Raw genomic sequence first — 13,109 nt, 5'->3', positions numbered from 1 at the left:
AATCTGTTTCTATCATAAGATGTAATCTGCTTAGCTATTCTACACACCTTCTTAAATTTGATATTCATCGTACTGATCACCAGGAAGTGGTCAGTGTCACATTCTGCTCCTCTACAGGATCCCATTTCTTTGGTTCTGTTTGCATACTGCTTCTGGATGTATACATAGTTGATCTGATGTATGGTGCCATCCATATCCCTTTACATATGTTTTTATGATGAAACCGTGTACTCAAGGTACAGATATTGTTGTCAATTATGAAATTTATTAAATGAATGCCATTGTTACTACTCTCTCAATGCAAAATAAGTTATTGATCAGTGTTTTATAGATGTGTTCTTGACCCAATCTGGTATTAAAATCACCCAAAACTATTTTAGCATTATGGTTTGGCAACAAGTTATGCACCTAGTCCAATTCAGTGGAAAATTCCTCCTCTATGAATTCCTCCTTATTCTCACATGAGATGTGTGCGTTGATCAAGTATATATTACTATTTCAGAAAACTATTGTAATGTAGAAGATTCTGTTGTTAATGGATTTAAACTCTTTCAATGCTTTTATTACTGAGTTATGTACATAAAAACCAGTACCTAATTCAGGTTGCTTGCCACAGTCTCCATACAGGATATTCCCATTGTACCTTTCCATCTAATCTCCTGGAGAGCTACAACCTTCAGCTTGTATTTCTGTAACTCCCTGGTCACATTCTGCACACTTCATGGTATCTGTAGACTCCTTATATTCCAAGTTCCAAAGGAGAAGCCCACTTTCTGTCGCCATGTTCGATTCCAGTTTAGACACTCCTGGTACTGACAGAATTCTGGTCAATTTTTTTTTGTGTGTTTGTGTGTGAGCAGGGAGGTGACCCACAGCATAATTCATTTATTCTTCATAATTACAGCCTATTCTCTGAAAAGTTAAAATAGACCATACAAATTGTATTTTCTTGGACAGTAATAACCTGCAGGAGCAGTGGGATTATGTTTGGACACCCATCCTTGGAGGCATTGCCTTCTCCACAGCTTTTGACCCACCCATTATAGTTTTGGTCCACTGCCAGTATTTTATTTGCTCAGTACTCTCTATATCTAGTGAGTGTTCCTCAATCTGCCACCTGAGAAGTCATCTGCTGGGGAACTGGCAACCCTACCTAAATGTACTGATGTCATTCAGCCACACAATGAAAGTTATGTATGTATCACAATTTTTGAGATGTAAACCTATATCAGTTGCTGTTGATAAAACTTCCAACTGATCTGGCAGTTACTTCAGGACTCTTATGTATTCTCTTTTTTGTCAAGGACTCTTGTAACATATATTAATGAGCTATATATTGTTCATTACAGTCAGTCATTGACCATGAAACTTGGGTCATGAACCTGAAGGAAGCTAACCTCTATGATTATCCAATATGGTACAAGCTGTATAGTACCAGGTCAGCATATCAAATGCCATCACTAACACCACAAGAATGGGACAACTTTCTCAATAAGTTGCCAACAGATGCTGCTTTGTTTGATCTCTATTACAAGTAAGTCTCTAATAAATTGAAAGACTTTATTGTTATTTTCATAATGTTGCCACTTGATTTTAATGAGAAACAAAACAAACTGCTATTCTGAGCTACAATAAATAAAGGACCTTCTCATTCTTAGTTTTCCAGTTAACACGAATAACTGAAGACAGACTACAAACACTTTCATTAGTACTTAGAAGCAAGGTGAAGTAAATTATCCAAGCCTTTGGAGAACAGTTTCAGATGATGGGTTGGTAGATGGGAAAACTGAGGAGATGATGCTGGCTTTGTTTGTACTGATTGGGAAAAAGTATTAAATTTCTATTTTTATATGCTACCGTTGGTAATTAGGTTTCCACTTTTTCATTACTGTCATAAATTATTATCACTTATTGGATAAAAGTGTGCAGAGTCAATGTTATCTCAGTGCATAACTTTTAAGAACCAAAGAGGAAGGAAATCTGTCATGATAAAAAATTTAAAAACTGGCACTAATATCCTTTGTGGACTGGACAAGACATACATTATCATCAAGAAATTAAAGCTTGCTTGAATTGCAGATTGCATTAATGAAAGTATTTTCAAATGATTGAATTTTTTTAATGAAATTATCAGTTTCAGCTTCTCAGAAATGTATAGAACTAAACATATGCACAAAAAGCATGCAGTGGGGTACATTGACTGAACTTTGTGATCTTTAATTATGTTTTGTTCTATTTTCATAGTTAGACATTTTAATAACAACTGAGTTTTCTTATCAGGCATTATTGGAAAAACTCACCTGTGAGGCCATCATGTGATCCAGAATGCAAGAAACGCATGGTGTGTGACCTGAAATCAGGCAGATCACATGACCGTCGCAGTTTGTGCCAAGAGCTGGAAAGCCGTATTGATTCAACAACAAAAACAGGATGGCGAGCATGGCTCTACAATGGCCTGGCCTTATCGTACGTCAATTATTTGTTAGGCTTCTTCTGGGTGGGGGATGCAGCAACATCTGTTTCACCCTGATTACTGGTGTTCAAGATAGCATGGGTTCTGGGATACAGCAGGTGGTGGGGGCATTTTGCCAATTTTCTAAGTGATTCTTTCATTGAATTGATTTTAAGTTTACATCTTATAACTTGTGATAAGTGTAATGTATGACATAAAGCATGTAACTGCTTGCTTGCATCAGTTTGCTTGCTGCATACACCAAAAATAATGTGGGTGGTGGCATGCAATTTTCACTTGTACAGCAAAACAGACCAATGGATTTATGTGAAATAATGGACTGTAACATGTATTACATAATTATTTATGGCTGTGACTGAATTAACATATTCGTTCTGATGATTCAAGAGTAATATTACTTTTCTTAGTGGTTATTAAAAGCACAGTGTTGATGATAGCAGAAGAGTGAAGTGCTAGGATGGATGCTGAATTAGCTAATAATAGTACATAATTATTGTCACTGATAGCTGTTAAGCTATTTTAAGTAATACAAAATGTTCTAAATGTAATATTACATTTAATGTTTATGAGTTTTAGAAAACTTGAGTTATTCTTGTTTATTTACTGTAGGCTGAAAAATGTTGTAGTCTGTAGATTAATAGCATCAGGAAAACATACATTTTTCATTTTTGAGTTGAGGAGGGGAGACAAATTGAATATTAGCTGAGTGCATGAAGCTTGATATAGTTACAGTCTTCTACTAATAAGTGACACATCAAAAATGACCAAGAATGTAACAAATATCTTACACAAGGTCAATGTCCATGTCAGTTTTTGTGTACAGAAAATTAAGAAACATTTTTCTGCTTATTTCTTCATTCAAATTTTGTTCATCAATTCCATTACACTACTGTAATGAAGTTACTGGTAGAAATTTTTTTGTGTCACTGTTTATCTGAGATGCACTATCATTGTTCACTCTCAGTTGTGTTTTAGCTGCTCCTATTCCTCTGCTTGGAAGAGGCCACAAAATAGTAGTAATGTAAAAGCACATAAAAATATATGAACATGTGTAGCTTGTTAAATAATTATCAGGGTATGCTGTATGTTAGTTGCTAAATGAGACTGTGACTTGAAACAACTTTGTTTCATTCCTACATTGTTTTGAAACATGGCTGGTATCACTAACGGTGTTCTGTGCATTCTGTTTTTGACTTAACAATGTTTATTTCTATGGAAATAATATTATGCTTAACATACGGAGCACAGGATTCTTTGAGACTGACAACTCCCACCGAACTGTTGTGATGGATCAGTCATAAGCTGAGCAGTGAAAATATATTTCTTCCAGTAGCAGGATAACATCTGCAGGCTTTATGTGGTATGCCAATTGAGGTAAATTTTAAGTAAGTAGATCTATAAAATTCAAACCATGGAAAAGGAAAATATTTCTTCTAAAACATATATCATTAAAAAATGATTAGATATTCAAAGATAAATGAATAATTCATAATCTTTCAGCAGCACTTCCCATTCATGAAATGTGAAAACAACATAACCATGTTTTTTCTGTGTAAATAATTAGACTGCATGCAGTGTAAACATTTTATTCACTATTAGCCTACTGAGGAAATGGTCTGAAGCATGTAATAAGTTGTATATATCTATAGGAAATTAAGAGAACATGTGTACATGATGAATATAGAATTATGCTACGAATCATTTCTCACTCACATACATAATCATTATCACTTTGCACCAGTTCATTTAAATGGGTACTTTATTTCTTGAAACATACCCAATACATTTGAATGAGAAAATATATCTTTGTTGTAATCATTGCAATACTGAACAGATAACATCCTGTGTGGCTGTCATATGGACAGTTTGATTCTTTTGGGGTAACAGCCACTAGTTACTCAATGTTCCCTTATTTGAGGGATGTGAAAAATCATTTGCTGCATTAATTTAAGGAATTCTAATGTTTTTTTTAAATGAACTGAATGTTTTCAAGCATTTCATTCATAAACTATTTATTTCCTTATTATTATTCAGTCAACATAACCTAGCAAATAAATTAGTGAAGCATAACTACTCCAAGCTCTAAGGATTTAACAAAATACTCATGCTCTTTATATTAGTCCAAGGATTTTCAGAAAAATCTGGGCATCTTTATCTGCTGAAAACATTTATTTTCTTTGACAAGAATTGTTCATTCCACCTTAAAAATCTACTGTTGCCTATTCTTTGTTGAAATTTCTGATATTATTTACCAGTCATTTCCAGAACTATGGTGTTGCATGAAGCATAATGCATACTTAAATTTGTGTTTATAAACTGTGCTCTTTAAGCATGACTAAACTGTAACCATTCAACCCAGTCTGCGCAAGTCAGTGCATGATTACTGTGATCAAAAAGGTTTTTGCAACTGTTAATTCAATATCTTTCTTAATTACATAATTTTTTGGGTATCTCAGACACAATTATTTAATAATTCTTATTGTTTTTCATTTTTAAGGTGCAAGATATTTAAATTCTTGAAAAGGCTCTTTTGGTAAGTCCACATGATACACAGAAATCACCATTTGCTTTAGAGACAGATTTTCTTGTAGGCTTCCCAGTAGTGATCATTTGGCTAACATTCCCATGCGGTATTTTGAATGCTTATAAAATAGCATTTTTGGTATGTACAGGCTAGACAAAGTTGTGTGTGTCAGTAATAATTTATAATTAATAAGAAACTGAAGGCTGTGATTCGTCTTTCAACAAAGAAAACAATTATAAATTTTAGTTTCTGTTGTGAGACATTATAAATTAGCATAAAAATGTCAACAAGTGTACTTGGAAAATGTACGTGTAATTTTAGCTAGTTACATCATTAAGATCAAAACAGCCAAGGAAATTTTTGTTGGCAATCTTTATAGTCACCATTCTCCATGGAGTTTTTGGTTTGAATGTAGATAACATGTATAATTTGAAGAACAGTTAAAGGGAGAGTATGTTTTTTGCATTCAAGCCAGAGCATTGTGTGATACTTTGGAATACGTTTGGCCCCTCAAGGTATTTGGCAGGTATTTTGGCACATGTTACTAGCATTTTAGGAACAGTATGTTGGAATTTACAAAGACTATTTTTATCTTGAATTACATGGTGAAGTGTTTACTTCCTTATGCAAATGCAGTATTACATGTTTTCAATGGATCAACAAAGACTATACAAAGTTTGTAATCAGTGGTACTGCAAGTCATGAACAAATCTGACAGTACCAGTATACAAATTCAGAGAAGTTACCTCAGTTTTCTTTAATATTGTAGTTTTGTGCCTTACACAGATGTGTAAATACTTTTGTGTTGACTGAACAAACACTAAAGGAAATCCTTTAACACCTCACCATTCTATAGAATGAACAGTCTATCTAATTTAATGTAATGTCAATGGTAAGGTTCATTAGAGCTTGTGAAGAATAATTATGAGATGAAGTGCCCATCTGCACAGAGAGTTTTGTGATAATAAACTGTAGTTATAATTAATACAAGACATAAAATTAACCACTCACCATATAGTTGAGGCACTAAGCATTTAACAGGCACATAATGGTAACAACACACAATCCTGAGGCATTGAATGGCGGACAGGCACACAACCAAGACTGAAAATGTTGCTGAATTTTATGACAATGTTCTTTACAGCTAACAGTATTATGAGAAGGCAAGGTGCTACTCACCACATAACAGAGATGCTGAGCCACAGATACGCACAAAAAAAGAGACTGTTGTGCCTTTCCGCGACTCAGCATCTCTGCTATATGGTGAGTAGTAACTTTCCTTCTCATAATATTGTTACATTCCATCCTGGATTTTCCACTGTTTGATTCTTTAGAACTAACTGATATGAAATTTGTTTTTTATCTTAGTTAGCTCAGAAGAAAGACATTATTGAAAAACTCAGCAATGTTTTCAATCTAGTTTATGTGCCTGTCTGAACTACACAATGAGTATTCCCCCCATAGTTTCCAGTGTTATGGTAAATTGTATTTATGGTCACCTTTTGTGTATAGAGGAGAAAGTGTTACTCAATGCCTCTTTCAAAAAATGTGACTGAATAACTTACTACTTTTTCATAATATTATTTCAAAATAATATGCTAGTGAAAATTTTTTGGTGGAAATAACTAACAAAACTATACTGTAACCCACTAATAGCAATCACAATGAGTACCAAACTGATAAGTTCAAAATTTATCATTGCTATAGCTTGTATAATTTGTGCACAAAAATATCTGTTGTGTTAAACACTTTCAATTTTTATAAAATTTTTGTTAAAAAAGAGTATACTTTGCACACAGTACTGTAATTTTCCTAATAAAGGAAATAATATGTTCTTAAGTCAAGTTGTATGCATATATTGTTTATGATGTCTGATGCTATATTTTCTATTTTGCTTCAAGTGCAGTGAATAATTTAGTATCTATGTTTTTACTGAATTATTCAAGAATTAGGTACATATGCCTTTGAAGACAAAAATAAGATCCCAAGAACTTTCAATATCAGTTTATGTGCTTGGTGATGAGTATAAAATATGCAAAATTAATGTCTTAGTCACCAAAAAACAGACTGTTATGTAGTTTTTGTTTCTGGGAGGGGGGTGGGGACAATTTAGCTGTATGATATGTCACGTAACTGTGTTAAAAAGACTAAAATATTAAAAAAAGCGGGAAAAACTGATCCAAAGCTTAATGAGATAAACATCAAAACAGATTCAGTTAGTAGTTCCTACCAGTAGAAGTGCAAAAATTATGAAGTATTATATGCAGACATTGTACAGTAACTACATCATGATCTATATACACTGCTAACAGTTGCATTACCACCAAAGAGATTACAAAAATTACTAGATATCTGAAAATCAGTTAACTATATGGTCATGACGATATATTTACAGCTAAAATTTGAAACCTGGGAATTTCTCGCTTAAACTTGTGAACTATCTCTGTCAAGACTGAGGTTATGCTGTATTCCATGGCAACATGATGTTTGTATGGTCACATGACATTACATGATGGCCGTTGATGAACTGGACAGGAAATATGAGCCCTAAGCTGTTATTAATCGCTTTAATTCAGTATCTTAATCTATCATACAAACAAAGTAAAGGAAATAAGAAGTTCATAAATAAATATAATTCCATGGTGAGAAAATAGATCAAATTTTTGAGAGACTACTCAGATAAAGTATGTAATATTGAATATTGTTGTTGTTGTGGTCTTCGGTCTGAAGACTGGTTTGACACAGCTCTCCACACTATTCTGTCCTGTCCAAGCCTCTTTATCTCAGCAAAACTGCAGCAAGCTATATGTATTTGAACCTCCTTACCATATTTATGCCCAGTTCTCTAAGTCTCTCTGCAATTTTTTTATCCCCCCCCCCCCTCCCCCTTGAACACTTTCCCTCCACAGGATGGAATGTACCCTCTGCCATGTACTTCATGCTTTGTTGAGTATATTACTTTCTCATTAGTTACCTGATCTACCCATCTAGTCTTCAGCATTGTTCTATTGCACCACACTTGAAAAGCTTCTACTCTCTTCTTGTCTCAACTGCTTATTGTCCACTTTCCACTCCTACAAGGCTACATTCAAGACAAATACCTTCAGTAAAGACTTCATAACATTTAAATTGACATTCATTGTTAACAAATTCCTCATTTTCACAGATGCTTTTATTGCTACTGCCAGTCTGCATTTCATATCGTCTCTACTTTGGCCTACATTAGTTATTTTGCTGCCCAAATAACTAAGCTCATCTACTACTTTTAGTGTATCTGTCCCTAATCTAATTCCCTCTGCATTGCCTGATATCATTTGACTATGTTTCATTACCCTTGTTTTGTTTTTATTTATATTCATCTTATAATCTCTTCCAAGACACTATCCAATCTGATTAACTGCTCTTCCAAGTACTTTCTCACCTCTGATAGAATTATGAAGTCATTGGCAAATCTCAAAACTTTCATACTTTCTCCATGAACTTACTCTCTTTCCAAATTTCTCTTTGGGTTCTTTTTACTGCTTGTTGAGTGTACATATTGAATAACCTCAGGGATGTGCTACAACCTTGTCTCACTCCCTTCTCAAATGCTTATTCCCTTCCATGCCCTTCAACTCTTACAATGCAGGCTAGTTTCTGGGCAAGTTGTAAATAGCCTTTTACTTCCTGTATTTTATTCATATTACCTTGCCAGTTTCAAAGAGTGCAGTCCAGTCAACACTGGCAGAAACTTTCTCTAAATATACAAATGCTATAAATGTTGGTTTATTTTTCTTCAACCTGTCTAGTTCCCAGTGGTTAGCTTCTACAAGTTTTTCCATCCTTTCAAATATAATTGGAATTATTACACCGTTTTTGAAGTCTGAGGGTATCTCCCATCTCATATGTCTTACATACCAGGTGGAATAGTTTTATCAAGGCTGGCTCTCCCATGTATCTCAATAATTCTGAGTGAAAATCATGTACTCCAGGGCTTTGTTTTGACTTAGGTCTTTCAGTGCTCTGTCAGATTATTCTTGCAGTATCGTGTCTCACACCTCACATTCATCTACTTCTTTTCTTTCTATGATAGTGTCCACAAGTTTGCTTCTTATACATGGATGCTCTATAATCAGCTCTCCCTTCTCTGCTTAACACTTGCTTGCTGTCTGTGCCCTTGGTGTTGTCTCAATGTATCTCATGTCCATCACAAAGATATGCTAATTACTGATGTGGCACTAGTCAAACAATGCCAGATGGCGTTTTCTGGTCAGTAATGCCATATGATCATTTCAGTTCATGTATCTCCAATTTTCTCTTTACTCTTTCTATAGGAAGAACCTACCTTTCCCTAGTCACGCATGTTTCTACAGCCTTTCATTTGTTCTATAGACATTCCTGCTTAACCATTTTGAATTTTGTGTCAGTTCCATTTTTTAGATTCTGTGTTTCTTTCTGCCTTTGATTTGTACCTATGTAATCCCCTGCTGCTTTCATTATTTCATCTCTTCAGTTTACCCATTCATCTTCTGTTGTATTCCTGTCCCATGATTCAGTCCTGTGTTGCCTAATGCTCCCTCTGAAACCTTCAACAATATCTGGTTCTTTCAGTTTATTAGGTCCCATCTCCTAAATTTCTTACATTTCTGTAATTTTCTTCACTTTTAAATTGTAGTTTAGAACCAATAAATTCTGATCAGAATCCACTTCTGCTCCTGAAGATGTCTTTCAGTTTAAAATCTGGTTTCAAAACCAGTCTGAGATGTTTCAGTATGCCCAGGTCCTCCCATGCAAACAACATTCTTTCATGATTCTTAAACCAAGTATTATCAGTGATATAGTGGCTTCTTTTTTTGTTTCCTTCTCCCAGTTCATGTGCTCCTACTATTTTTCCTTCTCTCTCTTTCCCTACTCTTGGATTCCAGTCATCCATCACAATTAAATTTCTATCTCTCTTAACACTGGAATAATTTCATTTATTTCATATACATTCTTGCAATCTCTTCTTTATCTGTGGAGCTAGGTGGCACATATTATGTTATTACTGTAGTGAGTGTTGGCTTCATTTCTATCTTGGCTGTGATAATGTGTTCACTATGCTGATCATAGTAGCTTACTGACTTTTCTATTTTCCTATTCCTTATTAGGGCCACTCCTGCATTACCTTTATTTGATTGTGTGATAACACTGTACTTACCTGGTCAGAAGTCTATTCTTTCTGCCACTAAGCTTCACTAATTCCTACTATATCTAACTCCAGCCAGTCTATTTTCCTTCTGAAATTCTTTAATCTACCTACTTACCTGATTAAGGCATCTAACACTCCAAATTCTGACTCACAGAATGCCAGTTGTGTTGTTCTGAGTGACATCATCCTTCTGAGTATGCGTGCAGATCTGAATGGAGAACCATCTTATCTCTGGAATATTTTATCCAAGAGGAAGCCACCTTCATTAAGTCACACAAGAGAACTGCATGCCCTCGGGAAAAGAAAATTACAGCTTAGTTTCCCCTCACTTTCAGCTGTTTGCATAACCAGAATGGAAATGCCATGTTGGCTAATGTTGGTCTTATACATGACATAAGTCAATCATCCAGACTGCTGCCCCTGCAACTACTGAAAAGACTGCCAGCTCTTTTCAGGAACCATAGGTTAGTCTTGCCTCTTCCACATGTACCCCTTTGCTGTGGCTGCACCTACAGTACAGCTAACTGTATTGTTGAGGCATACAAGCCACCCTACCTTTGACAAGGTCCATTGCTCACAGTAGATTGTGTATTATCAATATTCTAAGATTTTTTTAACATCATTGCAGTGTCAGGCTGTATTAATTAAAATTATATATGGATCAGAAGAATGATTTTATATTCAGCTTTTACATCCAGTTACCACAGTCTAAGTTTCTCAAATAACAGTGAAATACATATACTAACTGCATTTAGTCAGTAATTTTAAGTTGGACCATCACAGAAGTATGAGTACAAAAAAAAAGGCACAGAGCTAGATGAAATGACACTTAAATGTACACAAAATATAACAGCAAAACTGGAGCAGCAGTACAGGGAATTTTGTCCAAAGACAGGATTCTCCATTTATTTTTATTTACATCATATGGGATATCTTTTTATTTACATCATATGGGATACAGTAGCTGTTCAACCTAGAAAAGTAACTATTTCATCTATCAGTTAACTCTTTTTTTACCACTAATGAGTATGCATACTCTTCAGAAATATGCATTCAATTATGTATGGAAGTTATTGGTATCAGACAGCAATTACTGTTAGCAGCAGTGTACACAATATCATTGCCAGAGGTGCAGTGAAAAAGTAATGCATCTAACGTGATCTGTATGATGTTAGGGTCATTCAGACTTTTTATTTGTCAATGAAGAACACAAACTGTGAAAATTATACTGCAGGAAATCTACAATTTGTGTTTTTCATTTATATATTTAAAAATGTGCAGTTACAGAAGATTTCTGTAACATGTTGACTGCCACACACATAGGGATGAATGTTTCACTGTCAGGCCTGACCAGGCCATGGCATGGTATCAGGCATGAGGCTCTGCTGTGGCACTGGCAGCTTTATGGCAGTCAATGTGTTAGCACATTCGACCTTGTCTACCAGTGTTCTGAGGTCAACATTCAATTTCACACAAACTTTCCTAGTTGTACCTGTGAGAGAGCATGAGTGAGAGCATGAAACCAATCTTCATCTAGTGTAGTGAAAATGTGCCACTCAGTACCCTAAGATCTACTGAAAAACTGTAACAACTCAAAAGAGTGTTATAGGGCAGGTGGAGTACAAGTATATGTCTTTCTTTTTGTGTGTGTTTGCATGTTTATGACAGACATACTAGCATATTGGTGATACACATTTACTGATAAGCAGTCCAGTGTCAACCATGTCAGGTACTGCCAATAGCTGAGCAAGTTTATAACGTATACAAAACTTTGTTTTCATCAAACAACAATGACCCATAAGCCACAAAAACAGAAATTAACTTCCACAATTTAAGAAGATTATTTGTTAAAATCCTTGGTTTATAGAAATGGTTTGGACATTTTAGTTGATGATGATGATGATGATGATGATGATGATAATGATAACAATCATAAATTAATATTTCAGTCTGCTTTATGTCTATAAATCTGTCTCAATCAGATTGAAATGCAGCTGAATATGTTACTGTACTTATAACCAAATTATTTTCTGAGTTATGAAGCAAATTGATTTCTTATAAATGAACAAGAAATTTAATCATATACAGCTGACATTCCTGAGATGCATTGAGTCTCACCTTCATCTATGATAGTAATGTACGCTGAAGAAATTTTAATTCATTGCTTCAGCTTACATCATTATCATAGAACAGGAATATACTTGATAATTCAATATCTGTTGATGTACTTCTTAACTCATTCCACAATTCTGAATATTTCCTTCACAATGAGATCTTTAGGGCACAATGGAAGAATTTTTGGTGGCTAGTCTGTATGATAACACTTATCAAATGATATATTGTGGAATACTCAGTTTCATATGTCACTACTCTCTTATGTAATGGCTAGGCATAATAAAATAGAAACCTTTACTTTTAAATAAAAGCAGTCTTTATACATTTTCATATGACTCAGAATATAACACATCACTGAATGAATAGTCATAGAAATCCCTTGTCCATATTAATGGAGGGGGATATATTAAATATAAATACAACAGAAATATTATGCTAGCATGTAATATCAGTCTGGATCATGGTGAATTTCAGCATACAAAGCAACAAGAATTAGTTGTTTATATATAAAAAAAGTGTAGGCTGTTATGTGGTATATCAGTTTGATCTGTAATTCATATTGAAATGCTGCAAATGAAGAATATACAGGACAAAACTGCTACTGACAAGATAATATCAAACTGATGGATGTGGATGTGAATGCATTGGTGCTGTACTTTTTGTGAGGTGGTGCAGAAATTTTTAATGCAGGTCCCAGTGGCAGTGATACATATCCAAACACTAGAGATCTGTTTTTGGAGCAGAAATGACAGAAGTGTATGTCAACTGACTTATTGCTACTTAAAATGTGCATTCCATTATATATATTAAAATGGTGTTCACGATTCTTA

The 13,109-nt window shown here is 34.5% G+C and overlaps 1 protein-coding gene across 6 annotated transcripts in view; it reads left to right on the top strand.

The window, feature by feature from the left end:
- Window positions 1-13,109, top strand: part of LOC124605659 (sphingomyelin phosphodiesterase) — a 403,249-nt gene that overhangs the window by 367,939 nt on the left and 22,201 nt on the right. For 3 of the 6 annotated variants that reach the window (XM_047137508.1, XM_047137491.1, XM_047137500.1), the window contains exons 12-14: window positions 1,350-1,534; window positions 2,281-2,466; window positions 4,971-5,006. In XM_047137508.1, the coding sequence (XP_046993464.1) occupies window positions 1,350-1,534; window positions 2,281-2,466; window positions 4,971-5,006 (407 nt within the window). Of the gene's footprint in view, window positions 1-1,349; window positions 1,535-2,280; window positions 3,716-4,970; window positions 5,007-13,109 lie in introns of those variants that run through there. The other 3 variants (XM_047137535.1, XM_047137526.1, XM_047137518.1) reach the window with 2 other exon arrangements.

This window comes from Schistocerca americana, chromosome 1 (assembly GCF_021461395.2).
Source record: "Schistocerca americana isolate TAMUIC-IGC-003095 chromosome 1, iqSchAmer2.1, whole genome shotgun sequence".
Lineage (NCBI taxonomy): Eukaryota > Metazoa > Arthropoda > Insecta > Orthoptera > Acrididae > Schistocerca > Schistocerca americana.
The sequence above is the reverse complement of the archived record's forward strand: the minus strand, read 5'-3'. Positions and strand labels throughout refer to the sequence as shown.